The 23378-nt window shown below is 38.9% G+C and overlaps 1 protein-coding gene across 3 annotated transcripts in view; it reads right to left on the reverse strand.

Moving 5' to 3' along the window:
* The window catches only part of HECW1 (HECT, C2 and WW domain containing E3 ubiquitin protein ligase 1), a 475998-nt gene that overhangs the window by 157418 nt on the left and 295202 nt on the right, over nt 1-23378 (reverse strand). For all 3 annotated transcript variants that reach the window (XM_082473396.1, XM_082473395.1, XM_082473397.1), the window contains 2 exons: nt 12277-12352; nt 2715-2884 (listed from right to left, as the gene is read on the reverse strand). In XM_082473396.1, the coding sequence (XP_082329522.1) occupies nt 2715-2884; nt 12277-12352 (246 nt within the window). The remainder of the gene's footprint in view (nt 1-2714; nt 2885-12276; nt 12353-23378) is intronic.

Raw genomic sequence — 23378 nt, forward strand, 5'->3', positions numbered from 1 at the left:
CTTGGGTTTGAGGCTTTAAGACAGGAAGACGAGAGCCACCTGCTAAGGTGCAGTGGCAAGACCCAGAGAGCTTGGGTCCCTGGTGGCCGTGCTCAGTAGCTGCAATGCCTGGACCACCTCCTTCTGGACTTCAGGTTTGTGAGAAATATCACAGCTGACCAGGCTTCCTCTGGCTTAGAGCCTGAGACATCCCTAACTGACACAAGTGGTGAGCAATGCTGGGTCATTGAGGCCTCGAATGTTCTGCCCAGGGGCTGAGACCCCCACATTTGAGCTCTGGGCACTGTAAGCTAATTTAGGGGTTTGAAAATACAGCTTTGCAATCACACAAACCACGCTGTGTTGTTTTTTTTTTCTCAACCCCACATCCCTTCTTTTTTTTTTTAACATCTTTATTGGAGTATAATTGCTTTACAACGGTGTGTTAGTTTCTGCTTTACAACAAAGTGAATCAGTTATACATATACATATGTCCCCATATCTCTTCCCCCTTGCGTCTCCCTCCCTCCCACCCTCCCTATCCCACCCCTCTAGGTGGTCACAAAGCACCGAGCTGATCTCCCTGTGCTATGCGGCTGCTTCCCACAAGCTATCTGATTTACGTTTGGTAGACAGCTCAGCCAGTTACTTGCTGTTTAACTTGAGAAATCAGTTATCCTCAGTCTGAGCCTTGTCAGGGGGACATGTGGTGAAACTTACCTTAGGATGCCAACCTTCGCCACAGCACACTGGAAAGAACGAGGAGGTCAAGAGCAGAGGAAGAGTGAGAGTTGGCCTGTGTCCTTGCAGAGCAAAGTATATCTGAACTAAAGATTCGGAAATAATTTCAGAACTTAAAGTGGATTCTAGTTGACATTTTTAGCCAAAACATATTCTGATGGTGCTGGATTTTATAAATGTTCTTTGAGACTTATAATACCTTTATGACTAAATGTCTTAGTACAAGCTGCTCTAAAGTTCTTTAGAAGAGAGAGGTTTGTTTTTTGTTTTTTTCCATGTGCTATAAATTCCTGAGGCATCTTGTATTATCTCCAGGAATGGAGTGAGGAGTCCATAAATAATTGGCGAGAACAGCCGGGACTGAAGAAACAAATAATTTAAGATTCATGATTCCATGCTAGCGGTCCTGTGGGTGCTTTAGAGTCTGTTGATAACCAGAGTAGTAAGAAGTTCAAATACAACTCTATTTCCCTGATGGCCACTTAAAAGCTCTAATGTTGATCTTCTGTAAAACCTGGGTCAGGCTAAATTAAGCCTAGGAAGTAGGTGGTATAATTTAAGAGACGATGAAAAAGCTTCGGCCCCAAATATCTACACTTGCTTGTCAAGGATGCTTGGAAGTTCTGCATCAGAGATGATCTACTTTGAAGAATAAAGGAAGGAGCCCTGCCCAAAGCGAGTGCCCAGGGTAGTAGTAACACATTTCCATCAGCACCAGCCTGATGAGGATAATCTGATGCTCAGATTAAGGATAACTGATTTCTCAAAGTTATACAACTGGCCGAGCTGGGATTTGAACCAAGGTCTGAGTGACTGCAAATCTGTACTTTTAACCCCTACATTATATACTGTGGCATTTCCATGCCCTAAGCCCCGCTGTCTCCCAAGCCATGCAGTTTGCAGGTTATACCCTCAAGCTAAAGCAGGGAGCTAGGCAGTCAGTGGGTGTGACAACTTTCTGCTGATTCTCTAGGACAGGACTTAGTCACTGTGAGGCTGAGCCTGATGAGGCTTTGCTGAGGAACCGCCTAGCTCCCAGCTGGTGGTGGAGACACATGTAGGAGAGGAGAAGGGCCTGGATCAGGTAAAACAAACTATCTGAAACTCCAGCAAGTTGCCTAGCACTGTGTAAACCAGGAAGATGGCATGAACAATCAGCCTCCGTGTCAATTTAAATCAAACAAGATGCAACCCCATATCTTAGCGTTATCTTAAGGCTTATTGATTTACCTGTCCTAGGAAACCTGACAGTTTCAGAATCTCTGGAGCTGGTCCAGAGGGACACAATTCAAATTTGGCACTCTTGCTTAAGGACCACATGCGTGGGAAGAATGAGAATGCTTGGATTAAAACACATCACTTCCTTCTCCTGTCCTGCTTTCAGGTGCAAGCTCAGAATCAGAGTGAGAGGCTATTACAGTTGTCCCTCGGTATGTTGGGGGACTTGTTCCAGTGCCCGCTGAGGACACCAAGATCCATGGATGCTCAAGTCCCCTTACATAAAATGGTGTACAATTTGCATATAACCTACACACGCCCTCCTGTATGCTTTACGTTATCTCCAGATTACTTACAATATCGAATACAGTGTAAATGCTATGTAAATAGTTGCAAATACAATGTAATGTTAGGTAAATAGTGCCTGTGTGCAGCAAATTCAAGTTCTGCTCTCTGGAATTTTTTTTTTTCCCCAAATATTTTCCATCCGAGGTTGTTTCAATCCCTACCTGCAGAACCTGCAGATACAGAAGGCTGACTGTGTTATCGCGACTGAGTGTAGCTGCAATGAATAGTTTCATGGTCCCGCGCTGTGAGCCTAATCAAGATCTCTAGGAGTTGTAATCCAAAGAGAACATGGTGACTTTCCAGGACGAAGAGAACCATGAACTTAGCAGCAGAGTTTGGGGCTCCAAGGAGGGAGGGAGTAGCATGTGGGCTTCAGGGTCAATCGTTTTGTTGTCTCTTAAGCTCCTTTTCAGGGCCCGGGCACTCACCTCGGCCTGCCAGATGGGGTTCACGGTGTTGCCGATGATCTTGGATCGCCTCTCCTGTCCGTGGTGTGGGAGGGCAGGGAAGATGCTGTGTTTCCCAGGCTGAATGGAAATCTTCAGGTAAGGGTCTGGGTTGAAAAACATCCCTTTCTTCAACCCCATGGCCTGGAAATCTATCAAACAGAGGATATTTTAATTTCATGTGTTTTGGCAAGGTTAAAGATTATATTAGGCCTCACACAAGGAGAAGAGTCCATCTGAAACGTGTAAAAAGTTTTTCAATCTTTAGACCATTTTCCACCTCATTACAAATATAGACTGATATGTCTCCAGAACCCATTACATGGAACGTTTACTGATTTAAATGAACATTTACTTATTAAACTGTTTTGGTTAAGAAGTGCCTGTAATAAGACTGGCATTGTGGTCACTATGCTTTTCAAGAGAGGACCGTTGACCCCTAGTGGTCTGGGCTTCTGGCGTTCCTCAGGCAGGTTGGGGTGAGGGGCTGAGGGTCACTTCGGGAAACCTGGTGCACACTGAGGGAGGAAATCCAACTTGGAAAATTCAGTGGGTCCAGGTGAATTTTATTTTATTTTTGGCTGTGTTGGGTCTTTGTTGCAGTGTGCGGGCTTCTCATTGCGTTGGCTTCTCTTGTTGCAGAGCACGGGCTCTAGGCACGCGGGCTCAGTAGTTGTGGTGCACGGGCTTAGTTGCTCCACGGCATGTGGGACCTTCCCGGACCAGGGCTCGAACCCGTGTCCCTTGCACTGGCAGGCGGATTCTTAACCACTGTGCCACCAGGGAAGCAGGAACCACTTCTTCAAAGTGAAGACAGAAAAACAAGGGCTCTAGCCTCACAATAAATATGATTTTCACTGAGTAAGGAGAGAGTGCATCAGAAGAAATAAAGAGAAAGGCGAGGATTAAAAGAGCAAAGAGCACGGACATTGGAGGAAAGGAAAAAACATGGCCTCCATGGAGCTAATGCACATCAGGGAGGAGGGTTCTGAGGAGAGACCATGTGGTCGGGAGGGAAGGCTTTGACAACTGAGCCGTTCCATGTAATTGAAAAGGTCTGATCATGTACAATTTCATGCTCTGTGTCGGGGGGCGGAGAGAGAGAGAGAGGTCATTTGTGATAATGGTTTATGGCTGTTCTGAGATAATTTGAAATCATCTTATATTTATTAGAAATATATGATATCAAAAAATATAATTAAAAAATTTCTATTATCAAAGTATTTCCCCCGCAAAATTGTTCATATTTATATATAAGTGAAAGAAACAGGTAAAAATACATCGAACTGATTCTCAACTATGGTATAAGTTGTGAGGTGTTGGAGGAATTTGTTACCGATGAAAAAAGTACAGAAGTTTTCATGTGCATTTACTTAAATGTTATTTTGAGTTGATTCAAGGGTGTCTCCATAATGAAATTATTCTTACTCTCTTGCATTATAATATACTGCCATGAGGCGGAATAAAGGTTAGAAAGTACAAACATCACAGAAATTTGCAAAACCCAGGCTACACCCATGGGAATGTGTGCAGAAAAGAAGTAACAAAGCAGCCCGAGACTTCTCTCCTTCGAAAGGTCTGTTTCTGAGGTTGGTCCTTGGCTAGGGTCTGGGAACTTGGATCTCAGGAGGGTTCCCGCATCTCAGAATTGATAAGAGTGGCTCTCTGTGCCTCAAGTGTCTGTGCAAACTACGTGGTTTATGCTGAACACCTGCTTTTCTTCTGGGAGTCTGGAATTTTGGTAGGTGCTAGGAGCAATTTGGCCGTATGACCAGCCCCCAATCAAAACCTTGGGCTCTTGAGTCTGTAATGAGCTTCCCTGGTATATAGTATTTCATAGTATTTCACAACCTGTTGCTGGGAGAAATAAACCCAAGCTGTGTGACTCCAGTGAGAGAGGACTTGCGGAAACTTGTGCCTCGTTTCCTCCAAACTTCATCCCAGGCACCTTTTTCCTTCACAATTTGCTTTGTATCTTTTCAATGTAATTGATTACATTGATTATAGTCAATGTAATTGACTACTGATTATAGTCACGAGTATGACTACATGCTGAGTTCTCCCAGTGAATCATCAAATCTGGGGGTGGTGTTGGGGAATATGGCCCAGAGTGTGACAGACATATAGATTTATCCATCATAAAATAATGACTATCATCACCTTCATCACCTCTACCACTACTGCCTGCCATTTACTGATTAGCTACTAAATTCTGGGGACCATTCTATGCCCTTCAAATACATTATCTGATTTAATCCTAACCACAAACTCTACAAGATAGTTATTACATCCCTAATTTGAGGAAGAGAAAATAGATGTTTCTGAGTTAAGTAACCTGGCCAGGTCTTCAGAGTTGGTCAATGTCAGAAATGAAATTTGAACCTGCTTTTTTGATTCCAAAGTCTGTGTTTTTAACCATTATGTGATATTACCTTTTTATAAAAATGACAACTTTGGCATAGGTCAAATTCTCAAGCATAAACGGGTCTTTTTAAAAAATTCTCTTCCATCAAACAACTTGTCTAAATCTGCATAATGTCTTTATCATACGTCTGATACCTGATAAGTCTAGTTACTCTTTATTGTTCTTGCTTTTTTCCAAAAGAAAACATCTTTCTTTACCAGTCACACATTTATTCTTCTGGATTAATCTTTTATTTTTTTAATCAGCTCCCCTCCAAATAAATGAGATTTTGAATGGAATTGCATTAAATCTATAGATTAATTTTGGGAGAAATGGTAAATTTACAATACTTCCTATTCAAGAACATATGTTTCTTCATTTTTTCATGCCTCCTTTCATGCCCTTCAGTGAGCTTTTATAGTTTAAGTTCAATTTGTATACTTATAAAAATATATGTTTCACGGAGTAAAAAAGTTTGAAACCTGCTGCAATAAGGAGTTAATTAGGAGTTAAAAGAGCATTCGCCTGGGAGTCAGTATATCCAGATTTTAGTTCTGGAACACTCTCTATTGAGCTTTGTAACTTTAGAAAACAACTTCTTCAGGTCTCAATTTCTTCAACTATGAGATTGTTGGAACGGATATCTATAAGAACACAGAGTTTTGTGATTTTCCAACAGTAAATGATACATTAATGGGAAAATAATTTTCCCTCATTTTTTCCTGCATTAGTTTTTTGTTCTGATGGTACAACATCAGAACATGGTAAACATGATGCCTACTGTAACTTTTTTAAATATAGAAGGAAAAGAAACAGAATTTTAAAATTATTTCAAGTTGTACTGCATAGCGGCAACCATTGCTAGACTTTTTCTTTATTGCCTTTCAGTAATTTTCTTTGCATAGTTGCGACCACACTGTATATACAAACTTGTACCCTAAATTTTTTCTTTTGCCTGGATTATATCATAAGGATGTCCCATGTCTTTTAGAACATTTTGTATACATAATTCTTAAAGAGTATATAGTATTTCATTATTTGGCTCTGTGGTAATTTTGAATATTTAAATTATCTCCAATACTTGTGAAAAAAATCTGTATTTGCCTTTATGATTTTTAAGGTTGTAGTGTTAATTCATTGAAAATTAAAGGGATAGTAGTTACACAGGAAATTTATTACCACCAAGGAGTGGTAAAAACTGAAATATATAAACAGATTTGAGAAGTAAAGCATTTACATCAACAATCTTGCTTTGACATGTCTACTCTACTCTGGAAAATTTCCAGAGGAGACAATTCCATGATCTATTTTTCTGGTTATTTCTCATTTTAAATTCTAAAAAGAAAAGCAGTCCAATTATATGCAGTATCTCCAGTTCTTGAGTTTTCTTAAATTTATCTCTCTGTATGCTGGCGTGGATGTTCACATATTACTTTCAGATAAGATGCAAGGGTGAAGTTCTTTGAGCCATAGCAAACCTGAGAATGTGTTTCTCTTGCCTTCTTACATAAATGACAACCTGGTGGGCACAGAAATCTTTGGCTACAACATGCTACCCTTAAAACTCTGTAGCCTTTGTTTCATCATTTTAGCATTCTGTATGATAAGAAGACAAGTCTGAGATTAACATGAGGTTTATTCTTTGGTAAGTATCATGCGTTTTCCACTCAGATGTCTACTGTGTCTGCATTAGAAAATTTCTTTAAAAAAATTGGCATTTGTCTAGATGTTGGTCTCTGTACATACATTTTTTTCCTTAGAACCTTATAATCTAATTTAAAGATTCAAGATCACATTCAACTCAAGAAACCTTTCTCCTATTATTTCCTTTCAATTTGTTCTGATCATTTCATCAAAAACATTAAATATCTATGTATTGGCTCTGTATATGTCATCCATCTTTTTACTTCCTTATCCTTTTTAGGTCTGACCCTTCTTCTATGTTTTCTAGGAGAGAATCTCAAGTCAGTCTACCGTATCGTTGATTCTAATTCTGTAGTGGTGAGTATGCTCTTACTGCTTTCTAAAAGCTCTCAAAGCTCACTTTGAATTCTGTGATTGCACCTTTTAGAATTTATTTTAAATCTCTCCTTGACTATGATAGACAGAAAAATGGTCCCTCACAGATGACCATGACCTAATCCCTGGAACCTGTGAATATGTCACCTTACATGGTAAAAGGGACTTTGCAGATGTGGTGAAGGATCTTTATTGAGATGGAGAGATTAGCCTGGATTATCCAGTTAGGCCCAATGTAATTATAAGAGTCTTTATAAAATGGAGGAAGGAGGGGCAAAATGAGGAGAAAATGATGTGACAACACAGAAGAGATTGGAGTGATGCAGCCACGAACCAAAACATGAAGGTAGACTCTAGAACCTGAAAGAGATGAGGAGCGGATTCTTCTCAGGAGACCCCAGAAGAGAACCAGCCCTGCCTGTCGACGCCCGGATTTTAGTCCCTTAAGATTCATTTGGACTTCTGATCTCCAGAACTGAGTGAATACATGTGTCTTATTTCAGGCCACTAACTTTGTGGTAGTTTGTTACAGCAGCAAAAGGAAACAGATACACTTGACTTTCTTTTAGCTTCAAAGAACTTCAAAGAAATCTCTTACTATTTTTCTTCATCCTAGACCTCTTACTTAATAGGTCCTGTACTTTCCTGTATTTTATAGTCTACAAGCAGACGAGTGATAAATCCCTTATTTCTCTTGAGCAGATATTTGCCAACAAAATACTTGTCTTTTTCCTCTTGAGTGTTATGTCCTTCAACTTTTTTTTTTTTTTAAGGTAGAATCTATTCTCCACACATTCTTCAAGTCACAATGTCTATTCTTTATCCATGAGTAGGTTGTGTACCCCTGGTATTATCCATCTTTATTTAGTTTGGTTGTCCAACGAGCTGCTGTCGGAATTCTCGTCCCTACTTTTACACCTGGAGGTGACCAGCATCTAGTCAACTTTTTGATACTTTGTGGGCTTTGCTTAGCTGTAGATTTGATGATCTTTTTATCTCATCTTTCTTTGAGGCATGGAATTTATTATGCTACTTTAAGCAGTATTTACTTTTATTTTTCCTTGACAGACGTAGTGAATTAAACATATACATATTCAACTACTAAGTATTATATTTCCACGACCATTACAGGCTTGCTTCTTTAGTCGCTAATTTTACATCTCCAGTCACATTTCATTGCTGGCAATTTTTGCCTTGAGATAAGTGTAAGAAAAATGATATATTGGGGGCTGTAGGAAATGAGTCCATCCTGATCACCTTATAAAGTAGCTTTTTGTACCAAGCTGGTGGTGGTGGTGGTGGGGGGCATGGTTTCCTTTCCTGTGGTGAGTGTGTGAGCCCACGTCTACATGGTAGAGCCAAAATGGGAACCAGTGAATGGCTATTTCATCTCCTTCCCCAGCCCCATGCTGTCCATCCTGTATGGCATCCCTCTTAGGCTTTAGGATTTTAGTGAGCTTTGGTTAGAAAATTCTTCATTTCTGGCAGACAGTAGAGTAGTTTTCCTGGTTTCTACTGCTTCTGAAGGTTTGTACAAATAATTGTTATCAAGCATTTCAATGGGAACATAAGAATAACAAATCAGGAGTTGTTAGTTTTCTGTCCTAGTAATACAAAAGTATTGAGTTTCTTCTTTTTTCTTTTCTTTTTAAACCTAGACAGACACATGCTAATGTTGTCAATGGGTTTCTTTTAAGACTTAATTTTTTAGAGTAGCTGTAGATTCATAGCAAAATTAAAAGGAAGTACAGAGATTTTCCCATATACTGCCTGCCCACACATGCATCGCCTCCCCCATTATCAACATCCCCTACCGGAGTGGTACATTGGTTATAACTGATGAGCCTACATTGACACATCATAATCACAGTTGAGAGATACTTTACTTCCTTTCCCAAAATCCATCGTTTACGTTACAATTCACTCTTGGCATTGTACACTCTCTGGGCATTGACAAATGCATTATGACGTGTATCCATAATTATTGTATCATACAGAGTATTTTCACTGCCCTAAAAATCCTCTGTTCTCTGCCTATTCATCTCTCCTTCCCCTATCTCCCAGCAACCACTGATCTTTTTATCATCTCCATAGTTTTACATTTTCCAGAGTGTGATATAGTTGAAATCATACAGTACGTAGCCTTTGCAGATTGGCTTTTTTCAATGAGTAATATGCGTTCAAGATTCCTCCATGTCTTTTCATGGTCTGATAGCTCATTTCTTTATAGCACCAAATAATATTCCATTATCTGAATGTACCATGGTTTACTTATCCATTCAGCTACTGAAAGACATCTTGATGGCTTCCAAGTTTTGGCAATCATAAATAAAGCTGCTATAAACATCTGTGTTAGGTTTTTGTATGAAAATTACTCCATTTGGGTAATTTCCAAGGAATGTGATCATGGGGTCATGCGGTAAGAGAATGTTTAGTTTTGAAAGAAACTACCAAACCGTGTTCCAGAGTGTCTGTGCCATTTTGCATTCCTACCAGCAATAACTGTGAGTTCCTTTTGCTCCACGTCCTCACCAGCATTTGGTGTTTTCAGTGTTCTGGATTTTAGCTATTCCAATAGGTACATAGCTGGTATCTAGTTGCTGTTTTAATTTGCATTTCCCTAATGGCATATGATGTGGAGTACCGTTTCATATGATTACTTGCCATCTGTATAGCTTCTTTGGTGAGATGTCTGACAAGATGATAAGATCTTTGGCCCATTTTTCAACTGGGTTGTTTGTTTTCATATTGTTGAGTTTTAAGAGTTCTTTGTATATTTTGGATTAACTGTCCTTTATCAGATGTGTCTTTTGCAAATATTTTCTCTGAGTCTGTGGCTTGTCTTCTCATTCCCTTGACATTGTCTTTTGCAGAACAGAAGTTTTTAATTTTAATGAAGTCCATCTTATCAATTTTTTTTTCATGCATTGTGTCTTTGGTGTTGTATCTAAGAAGGCACCACCCTACCCAAGGTCATCTAGGTTTTCTCCTATGTTATCTTCTAGAAGTTTTATAGTTTTGTGTTTTACATTTAGGTCTATGATCCATTTTGAGTTAATTTTTGTGAAGGGTATAAGGTCTATGTCTAGATTCATTTTTATTTTTTGCATGTGGATGTCCAATTGTTCTAGCACCATTTGTGGAAGGGACTATTTTGCTCAACTGTACTGTCTCTGCTCATATTTCAAAGATCAGCTGACTATATGGGGGTCTATTTCTGGGCTCTCTTGTCTATTTCATTTACCTATTTTTCTGTTTTTTTCTTTTTTTCACAAGTACCACACTGTCTTGATTACTGCAGCTTTATAGTAAGTCTTGAAGTTGTGTAGCATCAGTCCTCCAACTTTGATATTCTCCTTCAACATTGTGTTGGCTATTCTGGGTCTTTTGCCTCTCATTATAAATTTTAGAATAAGTTTGTCAGAATTCACAAAATGACTTGCTGGAGTTTTGATTGGGATTGCATTGATTCTATAGATTAGTTTGGGAAGACCTGACATCTTTACAGTATTAAGTCTTCCCATCCATGAACATAGAATATATCTCCATTTATTTTGTTCTTCTTTGATTTAATTCATTAGAGTTTTGTAGTTTTCCCTATAAACATCTTGTACATATCAACATTTTGTTAGATTTATACCTAAGTATTTCATTTTGGGGAGGTGCTAATGCAAATGGTATTGCGTTTTTAACTTAAATTCCATTTGTCCATTGCTGGTATATAGGAAAGAGACTGACTTTTTGTATATTAACCTTGTTATTATCAGTTATCAATGGATTTTTAGATACACGTTTGCTTTACTGGGGGCTCACTTAGACATGAAAAGCCTCAGTTGACCGTCCATCTCCCAAGGACACTCATGAACTTCATTTCTGTGATCTCAGATCTCTGATATTTATGGCTTACAATAGTTGTTGGTTTGATAATAAGCTAAGCAATAGTTTTCAAACTGTGCTGAACAGTTCTGTGCCCTATAGCTTCATGCCATTGTGTCTTCGCAAAGACCACTTAGGGTGAAATTGAGTGCATGGGGCTCTGAACTCTGTATATCATTTTAGCCAGGGCAACTCAGTTTTTCTGTATAGTTTTAATTTTGAAATTATTTTAGATTCAAAGAAGAGTCTACCCAGTTTCCCTTACCGTTAACAGGTTATGGAACTATGGTACATGATGAAAACTAAAAAGTTAACTAAATTACTCTTAACTATTAACTAATTATGATTAAATAAATGACAGGTTTTTTTTGGATTTCACTGATCTTTCCACAAGTGTACTTTTCTGAGCAGCTCAGTTTTTAATCTGTTTTACCAACTGGGTTTCATGTGAGATTTTATTTAGACCAAGGGTCTGCTATCTGCTTCTTGCCTCAGGCTTTCCCCTACCTCCACTTTATAAACTCTCAATTACTGCTAGTTAGCCATGAAGGAAAAGTAGAATGGTAGCTTCTCTTCTCATCATCTCACCTCATCCAAGGAATGCATCTATTCCTTATTGAATCCTCTAGTACCCTTATGAGGTCAAGGGGTGAGAAATGGAATGTTTCCTGCCATATCAGTAAACAAAGGATGTCACAGTCATCAGCGACTGCAGCCACCACCCATGGTGAGTTGGTGAGCCCTGAGGAAACTCAGGATATGAAAACACAGGATACTGGCCCCAGATAGCTGAGGTGCATATCAAAGGAATGCAGACTCTTGCATCTTCCCAAACACAGAAAAGCACTAAATGCTTTAACTTGAGATCATCTGGTTTTCTTTACTTAACAATAATCTTTTGACATTCAGACTACCTGCCTTTTGTTGCAAAACTCCTATATATCCTAGTCCCACCCTCACCTCCTCTGAGTAGTTCTGTCAGGGTTACTTGAGATGCTACCTCCCCGGCTTGAAGTCCTAAAAATTCCCACCAAATAAAACATAACTCTCAACTTTTAGGTTGTGCATAATTTTTAGTCAACAGGGGAACGGAGCAGATATTTTAAAATTTTGTTTTACAGATGGAGAAACTGAGGCACAGAGAGGTTGAGTAACTTATAGATAAGAGTCAAATTGAAGGGGTCTCCTGACTGTTGACTGACATTCTTATTCACTCCACAAGGCCTTCATATGAGCAATACATACCTGAGAGAGAAAAGCTGATCAGCCTCCGACTTCCTTGCCCTTGCACAGTCTCATCAGAGCCAATACTTTTAAAAATCTGTAAAGAAGACAGAAAATGGGAGACAAGCAAAAGAAGCATTGAAATAGATACTCACACTCCAATACAAACATGCTTAATCACAGTTATTTCTGTGCTACAGAATACAAAGACAGTAGCATTGTGATTTCATTAGGCTACTACTGATTAAAAGAAGCTTTTAGCAACCTAATGTCTTTCCCAGTAATAGAGTGGGAAATGCTAGTGGGGATGAGGGGTACTTTTCAGAGAAATGGAAACCAACAAAAATAATTACTGTAATAATAGAGGCTCTTTATAACCACTTATGTAAACAATGTCTTTTCACATTCAAATTTGCAAAAGCTTTTTATTAAAGCAGAACCTAAGGCAGTAGAATGATAGGTCAATAGATGTTTACTGTTGTAATTACAATATATTTCCATTAGCAAATTATAGCGTTAAACTGCTGTATCTTCATTCCTTCTGATCTGTATTACTATCTAGAGAGTTCCAGGAAATTCTGTTTATTAGGGAGGAGACTGAGCATGGCATTAAGAAGCTACTCTGAGGGCTCTTTATTTAACTGCCTTCCTGGGATGTTTCAGAACACAGTTGTTACATGGGTTTTCTTCATCTAGTAGGTATTTGCAAACCAGGTTGCCAAAATCTTCTACTTTCCATCATTGCTCAATATTTATCTGTTAATGGATTAATCAAAGCAGCTAGAGTCCTTGCTTCCATTCTCTTCCAGGCAAGTTTTACTCAGAAATGATTCTGAGTATTTATTCAAAGGCAGTTACCTTTGCATATGTTATATATTTGCAGAAAATAATATACAAATCTGAGCATTAAGCAAATCCATACAGTGTCCACTTTTTAGAAGATAATCTGTACTGAAGAAGCAAAAAATGGAGAGCTCAATGACCTCTTGCTCAAAGTCTCTCTGTTTCGAGGTTCTGTGGGTTTGCTCTCTTTCTACTTCCTCTCAGTATTCTTTTTTTTTAAATGTTTTGTTTTTGTTCTTTTAATTAATTAATTTATTTATTTATTTTTGGCTGTGTTGGGTCTTCGTTTCTGTGCGAGGGCTTTCTCTAGTTGCAGCAAGCGGGGGCCACTCTTCATCGCGGTGCGCGGGCCTCTCACTATCGCGGCCTCTCTTGTTGCAGAGCACAGGCTCCAGACGCGCAGGCTCAGTAGTTGTGGCTCACGGGCCTCGCTGCTCTGCGGCATGTGGGATCTTCCCAGACCAGGGCTCGAACCCGTGTCCCCTGCATTGGCAGGCAGATTCTCAACCACTGCACCACCAGGGAAGCCCCTCTCTCAGTATTCTTGATGCTGGAAGAGTTGTGACTGGATGTGACCATCATCTTGCCTTATATGAGACTGGGAGTAATGACCAGGCATCACTAGGGCTCACAGCTTTCTCCCAAGGAGAATACAAAGGGATTATTAGAACACCTCCTCGTAAAGCAGGTGCCCTTGGCGGGCCTACATGCTCGGCTGCAGCTCATGTGCCAATCCTCTCAGTATGTCTGCTTTTAGGCCCACATGCAAGAGGCATTTCGGGGATGCTGGGCTGCCCAGCAGAGGGAACAAATGTGGGTGACATATGGAATGGGGTGAGTCAGAACGCTGGTTGCGCTGAAGTATCAGCCCTCTTCACACTGGACAGCCTGCTCCTTCCCAGTCTGTGTTTGTTCTTCTCTTTGCCTTGCTGACCCCGAGCAGCAGAGGTCAACAGTTCAGAGACTGCATCCTCAGGCTGGACAATTCTCCTAGCTCTCAAAGTGGCCAATGTGCATGGGCCTAATCAGAGTTCAAAATTCCTTCATGCTGAGGACTTTTCTTCATTTCAAATCTATGCCTGAGCAAAGGCCATGGGAGACTTGGGCAGGCTGGCCACACTCCCTTACAGTGACGTACCTGCCTATGTGGGACAATTACAATTGACTGTTCTTAATTCTAGTTTAAAGATGTCAGCATCTAGCTTGTTCCATCTCAGATAAGTTCCTTGAGGGCACAACAAAAAGTATACTTTTAATAGAGCCTTGATTTTACACTGTTTCAAAGGTAGGATTAAACTGTACATTTCATGCTAGTCTAAACGAGCTTAAACTTGCAATGATAACAAAGAATAGTACATCTGTTCCTTCTTATTTAAAACATAATTTTGATCCCTCGTATTTAAATATTTTTCTGCTGGAAATTCAAGGTATTTACAAAAAGGTCCTTCATATTTATTGCATCGAAACAAGTCTGTAGACAAAAAGATAATGTATATTTTTCAGAAGCTACTAAGTTCAGAAGGGAGACACACATTTAAAACTTCATAAAAATCTCCCTAACTCATGGCTTTTTGCTAACATTATTTATCAAGTCATCTCAGTGCCAGACTGATGATACAAAGGGGGAGGCAACAGGTGATAAACATTTTCCAGGAAGTAAAGATGTTTGGGAAGGTTTTGTATCCTGGCTTTTTGTTCAAGATGAGTTCCAGAGACTGGTCTGAGGTTCAGAAATCTGCTGCACTCACAGAGATATGCTCTACCATTTACTGACTGTGAAAATGGTGTGAAGACTCAGGAAAAATAGTCTCACCCTGGAACAACCTAAGACTGAGGGGCACATCAGGGAATTGCTCATCTTCTCAGGTCTGCACATTCTCTCGGCTTTTCAGCCTGTCTGATGCCCAGTTGTTATTCCAAGCCCTGGGCGCTGGGTCATGATGTCCCCTCTCAGACGCAGTGCACAGTGTCACCGTGTTTTGCACACAACTTATTTCCACAACCAAGCCTACTTGGCAAATGGTTTAACAGATTCAAGGCTGAATCTGCTGGGAGGGGGGGATCAAGGGGGTGGAGCAGGAGGGTGTGGGGCTCACCTCCCCCATAAACAGTGAAAGTTACATCTACATGCAGAACAATTCTCACAGAAAACCAACCGGAAACTGGCAGAAGATCCCTTATACAACCAAAGCTGCAAGAAAGATCCCCATGTAACTGGGTAGGATTAAAAAAAAAAGGGATCAGGATGGGACTGGCGCTCCTGGAAGGGATCTGTGAAGGAGGGAGGGCCGCATAGGAAGGCTCTTGCTCTGAGAAATCCCTGTCTGCTGGGAGGTCTGCTGGGACAGATAGGAAGCTGGAGGAGCCTGTACTCCACTTGCAAGGAGTGTCTGCGTGCTGGCTTGCTAGCAATAAGTGCAGAGAGAGACTGGTGTTGATGGCTGCCACCTCTCTGTACCTCCCAGCCCAAAATGCATGCTGGGTGGGGCTGCTAGTACACACAGCAGCTAAGCACTAAAACTCGGGTGGAAGAACCCTGGGAGAGGACTTGGTCTAGCTGCACAGAGACAGCCTAGAGGGCCTGGAGTGTGGTCCAGGCTGCCATGGTTAGTGCACTTGAGATAGGATGTGCGTTCACCATTGAAGCCTTACTATCAGAGTGGTGCCGGTTGGGGCACAGGTCCGCCAATGAAGCCCCACTGTCAGTGTGCTCACAGCAAAGTGCGACTCTGGCTGTTGGTGGGCTTTGTGGAAGACTGATAATGGACTCAGATATCAGTTACCCTGATGGGCAGCCCCTGGGGAGGAGTATGCAGCGGTTCCTTTCCTGGTGAGTGCACTCCTCACATGGCAGCTTGGAGCCAGATCTCGGTGAAAAGGTCCGGGGAGAGCCCTACCATAGAGGCAGCCCGGGTCCCAGGCAGCAGCACAACCACCTCGAATCCTGCAGTCACAATGCCCCAGCCCCACCGCCAGCCTAGCACTAGGGTCTGGGATGAACACAACAGAGAAAGGGACGTGACCTTGGGCTGCTTATGCGCAAAACTGCAGATACCTGCATGGGCAGTGCATAGGTCTGCTGTGACCACACGGGCCTCAGTGGATTCTGTGTTCACCTCCTTGGGGACATAGGACATAGAGCAATGGAACCTTATAAAACCCAACCCTCAGTGCTTCTACTCCAACAACTAGGAAGCAGACCCTACCCCTGACAAGGCTGTGACAGCCATGCAGCAAAGAGGAGGACCCACCCAACATCTGCAGGCTCTGGATACCACATGAATCACACCTCCTATCAAGGGGATAATGGTCAGCACACTGAGGAAATGGCCCTCACACCAAAAATATTGGACTGCCACAATCTACACAGGGATGCTCCCACATATAAACAGCACTTCAAGACCACAATAGATAACTATTTCCCCTATATTCATAGAGACAGAGAAATGAAAAAGCAGAGGAACTACTCCCAATTAAAACAACAAGAAAATTCCTCTGAAAAACCAAAAATGAAATACCTCTCCAGGCTACAAGTTGAAAAAGTACTAAAAATGCTAAAGGAATTAATAAATATTACCAATAGAAATGCAGATCGCTGTAACAATGAACTAGAAACTATAAAGAGGAACCAATCAATATTAGATAACTCAGTTGCCAAGATAAAAACTGATCTAAAAGCAATGAACAGCTGACTTAATAGTGCATAATAATGAATAAGTGATCTGGAAGACAGAATAATGGAAATCACTCAATAAAAACAGCAGACAGAAAGACAGATGAAAAAAATGAAAGCAATGAACAAGATCTATGGAATAATATGAAGTGTGCCAACCTACACATAATACAGATTCGAGGAGGAGAAGAAAGAGAGAAGGGGATAGAAAATGAAAAAATGTATTTGAAGAAATTATGGCTGAAAACTTCCCAAACCTAAAGAAGGAAACAGGTATCCAGGTACAGGAACACAAACAAACCCAGACTAAGACATATCATAATTAAAATGGCAAAAGTTAAATATAAAGAGAGGAGCACCAAGAGAAAAACAAAGAGTCAGTTACGAGGGAACCCCCATAAGCCTATCAGTTGATTTCTCTACAGAAACTTTGCAGGCCAGAAGGGAGTAGCATGATATATTCAAAGTCCTGAAGGGGAAAAACCTGCAACCTAGGGTACTCTACCCAGCAAGATTATCATTCAGCATAGAAGGAAAGATAAAGAATTTCTCAGACAAGCAAAAACTAAAAAATACAGTAATACTAAACCTATCATAAAAGAAATATTGAAAGGTCTTCTGTAAATTGAAAAGAAGCAAAAATCTATAGGAAAGGGAAAAATCACAATAGGAAAGGCAAATATATAAAAGGACTGAAGATCACTTAAATAAGCCAGTACATAGATTAAAAAATAAAACCATTTTTGTAAAAGTGATCGTAACCTCAATAAATAGCAAAAGGATAAACGTGAAGATGTAAAATAGGACATTAAAACCACAGAATGTGGGAGAAGGGAGTTAAAAAGTGCGGATTTTAAAAAAACGTGTTTAAACTTACATGACTATCAGTCTAATCAAGTAGATATAGCTATGGGTTACACTTGAAAACCAAGGTAACCACAAATCAAAAATATACAATAGATTCACAAAAATAAAAAAGAAAGGAACTCAAGCTTAATACAAAAGAAAACCATCAAACCACAAAAGGAAAAATAAAAAGAACAAAGTTTGTTCAAAGAAGAACAAGGAAGAACTACAAAACCAACTGGAAAACAAGTTTTAAAATGGCAATAAATACATACTTATCAATAATATCTTTAAATGTCAATGGACTAAATACCCCAATCAAAAGAAACAGAATGGTAGACTGGATAAACAAACTAAGAACCTACAATATGCTGCCTACAGGAGATCCACTTTAGGCCAAAAGACACAGATAGATTGAAAGTGGAGATAGAAAAAGATATTTCATGCAAATATAAACAACAAGATAGCAGAGGTAGCAACACTCATATCAGACAAAATAGACTTTAAAACAAAGTTTGGAAAGAAAGACAAAGAAGGACACTATATAATGATAAAGGGATCAATACAAGAAGAGGATATTATACTCGTTAACATATATGCACCCAGTATAGGAGCACCTAGATATATAAAACAAATAATAGCAGACATAAAGGGAGAAACTGACAGGAATACAATTATAGTAGGAGACTTTAATACCCCTCTGACATCGATGGACAGATCTTCAAGACAGAAAATCAATAAGGCAACAGAGATCCTAGAAGACACAACAGAACCATTGGACTTATTGATATCTGCAGGACACTACATCCAAAAAACTCAGAATACAAATCCTTTTCAAGTGCATATGGAATATTCTCTAGGATTTACCAGATACTAGGACACAAAACAAGCTTCAACAAATTTAAGAGGATAGAAATTATTTCAAGCATCTTTTCTGACAACAATCGTATGAAACTAGAAATCAACCACAGAAAGAAAAACAGGAAAACACCCCACAATCACATGGAGACTAAACAATATGTTATTAAAAAACCAATGGATCAACAATGAAATCAAGGAGGAAATCAGAAAATACCTTGAGACAAATGATAATGAAAACACAACCTTACAAAATTTATGGGATGCAGCAAAAGCAGTTCTAAGAGGCAACTTCATAGCGATACAGGTCTTCCTCAAGAAAAATCTCAAATAAACAACCTAACCTAACACCTAATAGAACAGGAAAAAGAACAAACAAAACCCAAAGTCAGTAGTAGGAAGGAAATAATAAAGACCAGAGAGGAAATAAATAAAATAGAAATTTAAAAAACAATAGGAAAGATCAATAAAACCAAGAGCTGCTTTTTTGAATAGATAAAAAAAATTGACAAACTTCTAGCCAAGCTCAACAAGAAGAGAGAGGAGCCAAATAAACAAAACAAGACATGAAAGAGGAGAAATAATAACTGATATGACAGAAATATGGAAAATCATAAAAGACTACTATGACAACAAATTGGACAACCTAGAAGAAACAGACACGTTTCTAGAAACATATAGCCTGCCATAATTGAGTCAAGAAGAAACAGACAATTTGAACAGACCAATCACAAAGCAAATTAGATCTGTAAAAACAAAACAAAACAAAACACAAACAAACAAACAAAAACACCCTGCAAACAAAAGTCCAGGACCAAATGGCTTCCCTGGGGAATTCTACCAAACATACAAAGAAAAACTTCTACCAATCCTTTTCAAACTATTCCAAAAGAAGAAGTTATGTCAATCCTTAAACTATTCCAGAAGATTGAAGAGGAGGGAAAACTCCCAAAGTCATTCTATGAAGCCACCATCATCTTGATACCAAAACCAAAGACATTACAAATAAAGAAAATTACAGGCCAATATCTCTGATGAATATAGATGCAAAAAATCTCAACAAAATATTAGCAAACTGAATCCAACAATACATAAAAAGGACCATACACCATGATCAAGTTGGATTCATTCCAGGGTCACAAGGATGGTTTGACATAATGCAAATCAATGTGATACAACACATAGTAACAAAAGGCGAGACAAAACCATATGATCATCTCAAGAGATGCAGACGAACCATTTGATAAAATTCAACATCCATTCTTGATTCATCTCAAGAGATGCAGACAAACCATTTGATAAAATTCAACCATTTGATAAAATTCAACATCCATTGGATAAAATTCAAAGTGAGTATAGAGGGAATATATCTCAAAGTAATAAAAGCCATTTATGACAAACCCACAGCCAATATTATACTCAGTGGTGAAAAGCTGAAAACCTTCCTGCTAAAATCTGGAACAAGATAAGGATGCCCACTCTCACCACTTCTATTCAACATAGTATTGGAAGTCCTAGTCACAGCAATCAGACAAGAAAAAGAAATAAAAGGTATCCAAATTGGAAGGGAAGTGGTAAAACTGTCATTATTTGCAGATGACATGATACTACATACAGAAAACCCTAAAGGCTCCACACAAAAACTACTAGAACTGATAAGCAATTTCAGCGGAGTAGCAGGATACAAGATTAACATACAGAAATCTGTTGCATTTCTTTGCACTTACAATGAAATACCAGAATGAGAAAGTTAAAAAAAAAAAGATCCCATTTAAAATCACATTAAAAAAAAAAACAACCTAGGAATAAACTTAACCAAAGAGGTAAAAGATCTATATGCTGAAAACTATAAAACACTGATAAAGGAAATTGAAGATGATTCAAAGAAATGGAAAGATATCCCATGCTCTTGGATTGGAAGAATTAATATTGTTAAAATGGCCATACTACCCAAAGCAATCTATAGATTTAATGCAACCCCTATTAAAACACCCATGACATTTTCCACAGAACTAGAATAATCCTAAAATTTACATGGAACTACAAAAGACCCAGAATTGTCAAAACAATCCTGAGGGAAAAGAACAAAAGCTGGAGGTATAACCCTTCCAGATTTCAGACAATGATAGAAAACTACAGAAATCAAAACAGTGTAGCACTGGAACAAAAACAGGCATATAGATCAACGGAACAGAATAAAGAGCCCAGAAATAAACCCGTACACCTATGGTCAACTAATCTATGACAAAGGAGGCAAGTATATACAATGGAGAAAATGGACAGTCTCTTCAGTAAGTGGTGTTGGGAAAGCTGGAGAGCTACATGTAAATCAGTGAAATTAGAGCACTCCCTCACACCAAATATACAAATTAACTCAAAATGGTTCAAAGTTCTAAATATTAGATATGACACCATAAAATTCCTAGAAAATGTAGGCAAAACATTCTCAGACATAAATCATAGCAATGTTTTCTCAGATCAGTCTCCCAAGGCAAAAGAATTAAAAGCAATGATAAACAAATGGGACCGAATCAAACTTATAAGCTTTTGCGCAGCAAAGAAAACCATCAACAAAATGAAAAGACAACCGATGGAACTGGAAAGTATCTGCAAATGATGAAATCGACAAAAGGTTAGTATCCAAAATATACAAACAGCTCATACAACTCAATATCAAACAAACAAACAATCAAAAAATGGGCAGAAGACCTAAATATACATTTCTACAAAGAAGACATACAGATAGCTAACAGCCACAGGAAAAAATGCTCAACATGGCTAATTATTAGAGAAATTTAAATCAAAACCACAATGAGGTATCACCTCACACTGGTCAGAATGACTACCAAAATGTCTACAAATAATAATGCTGGAGGGGGTGTGGAGAAAAGGGTACCCTCCTACACTGTTGGTGGGAATGTAAATTGGTGCAACCACTATGGAAAACAGTGCGGAGATTCCTTAAAGAACGAAAAATAGAGTTACCACATGATTTAGCAATCCCATTCCTGGACATATATCCAGAAAAACACAAAAACTTTAATTAGAAAAGACATATGCACCCCACTGTTCATAGCAGCACTATTTACAACAGCCAAAACATGGAAACAACTAAGTGCCCGCCAACAGACAAGTGGTTTAAGAAGATGTGGTGTACTAATATACAATGGAATATTACTCAGCCATAAAAAAGAATGTAATAATGCCATTTGCAGCAACATGGATGGACCTAGAGAATATCATACTAAGTGAAGTAAGTCAGGCAAAGAAAGACAAATATTATATATCACTTACATGTGAAATCTAAAAAATAATACAAATGAATATATATACAAAACAGAAACAGACTCACAGACACAGGGAACTTATGGTTACCAAAAGGGAAAGGGCGGGAGGGAAGGAATAAATTAGGAGTATGGGATTAACAGATACAAACTACATAAAATAGATAAACAACAAGGATTTATTGTATAGCACAGGAAACTACATTCAATATCTTGTAAAAACCTATAATGGAAAATAATCTGAAAAAATGTATATATAATTGAATCACTTTGCTATACACCTGAAACACAATATTGTAAATTAACTATACCGTAATAAAAGAAATTAGTTTATATCTACACAGATGAACATCTTTTATTACTAGAGTTAGACAATTTATCACCAGTTTTGTTCCTTTTTATGTATGCATTTGAGACAACTGTTCATATATAGAAGTAGGTGCAAATACAAGGAGCTTTATTATAGTAACGTTCTTCATTTTCTTTAAATCTCTACAAGCTATGTACAAAACAAAAACATAGTTATCAATCAATAAAAATTAATTTACATTGCCTATCCACTGACAATCCCTTTAAGTCTTCCTTAGCTCTAACGAGAGCCAAGAATTGGAACCACCTGAGCTGCAAATGGCAATCACCGCAATCACTGCAGCCACTCACTTTCTCAGCAAGCACCAGGATTCTGAAGTGCCTGCTTGGTTGCTCCCTAGATGCTTTTCCACCCCCAAGCCAATGCACATAATAAGATCTAGAATGGGTGAGACTGATGCCTTTCCTTAACTATGTGTGAAAGAGGAAGAGTGAAAGGAGAAGTTGGAAAAGAGAACCTACAGACCACTGGCATATTCTCAGGCAGATCAATTTCAGGAAAACAAACATATGGAAACTGAGACTCTGGAATCATTGTTCTTGTTACTCCTGGGAATGCCATCATATATGCCCAGGTAAATATTTACCCCAGGTTGAAAACAGGTGGGATAGGTGAAAGGGGTAACACCTGGTTTTGAGATAGGGAAATGCTAACTGTAGATGGTTGAGAAGTACCTGAGAGACAGATGCCTAGCTGAGGTGGCAATGATATTCCAAGCATATTTGTGAACTATTTAGCATTTCAGAGATTCCCAGAAATATTTGGTGATAAAAACTGGATTTCTTGCAGTCAATATGATGGTATCCCAGAGTATTTGACCATGTAAATGAAATAGCATCTGCTTTTTAAATAAGAGGAAAAAGCTGTTCCCCCTATCATCTCATGAATCACCCAAAAGCAACAAGGAAAAGAAAAACAAAAAGGCAAACTCCGTCTTCAATAAAACCACAAGATATCTACAACTCTGAGCACAATATATGAAGTGTGGCTTCCATATGCACTGGAGGTAAAATTGGGGTGTGGGAAGACACCAAGTCAAGATGCACAGGACTGCAAATGAGGAGAAAAAAGGTAGTACATGCACCTTGGGATATACTGAAGAAATATGCAAAAGGATAAAAAGATATTGAAAGGTATACCATGTTCTTGACAGGATAACAATTTCAACATGATAAACATGATAATTTCAGCACTTTCTTAATCTTTATTTTTATATGATCCCATTGAAACTACCCATAGGATTTAAAAT

Source organism: Balaenoptera physalus, assembly GCF_965194825.1.
Source record: "Balaenoptera physalus genome assembly, chromosome: 8".
In the NCBI taxonomy this organism is placed as follows: domain Eukaryota; kingdom Metazoa; phylum Chordata; class Mammalia; order Artiodactyla; family Balaenopteridae; genus Balaenoptera; species Balaenoptera physalus.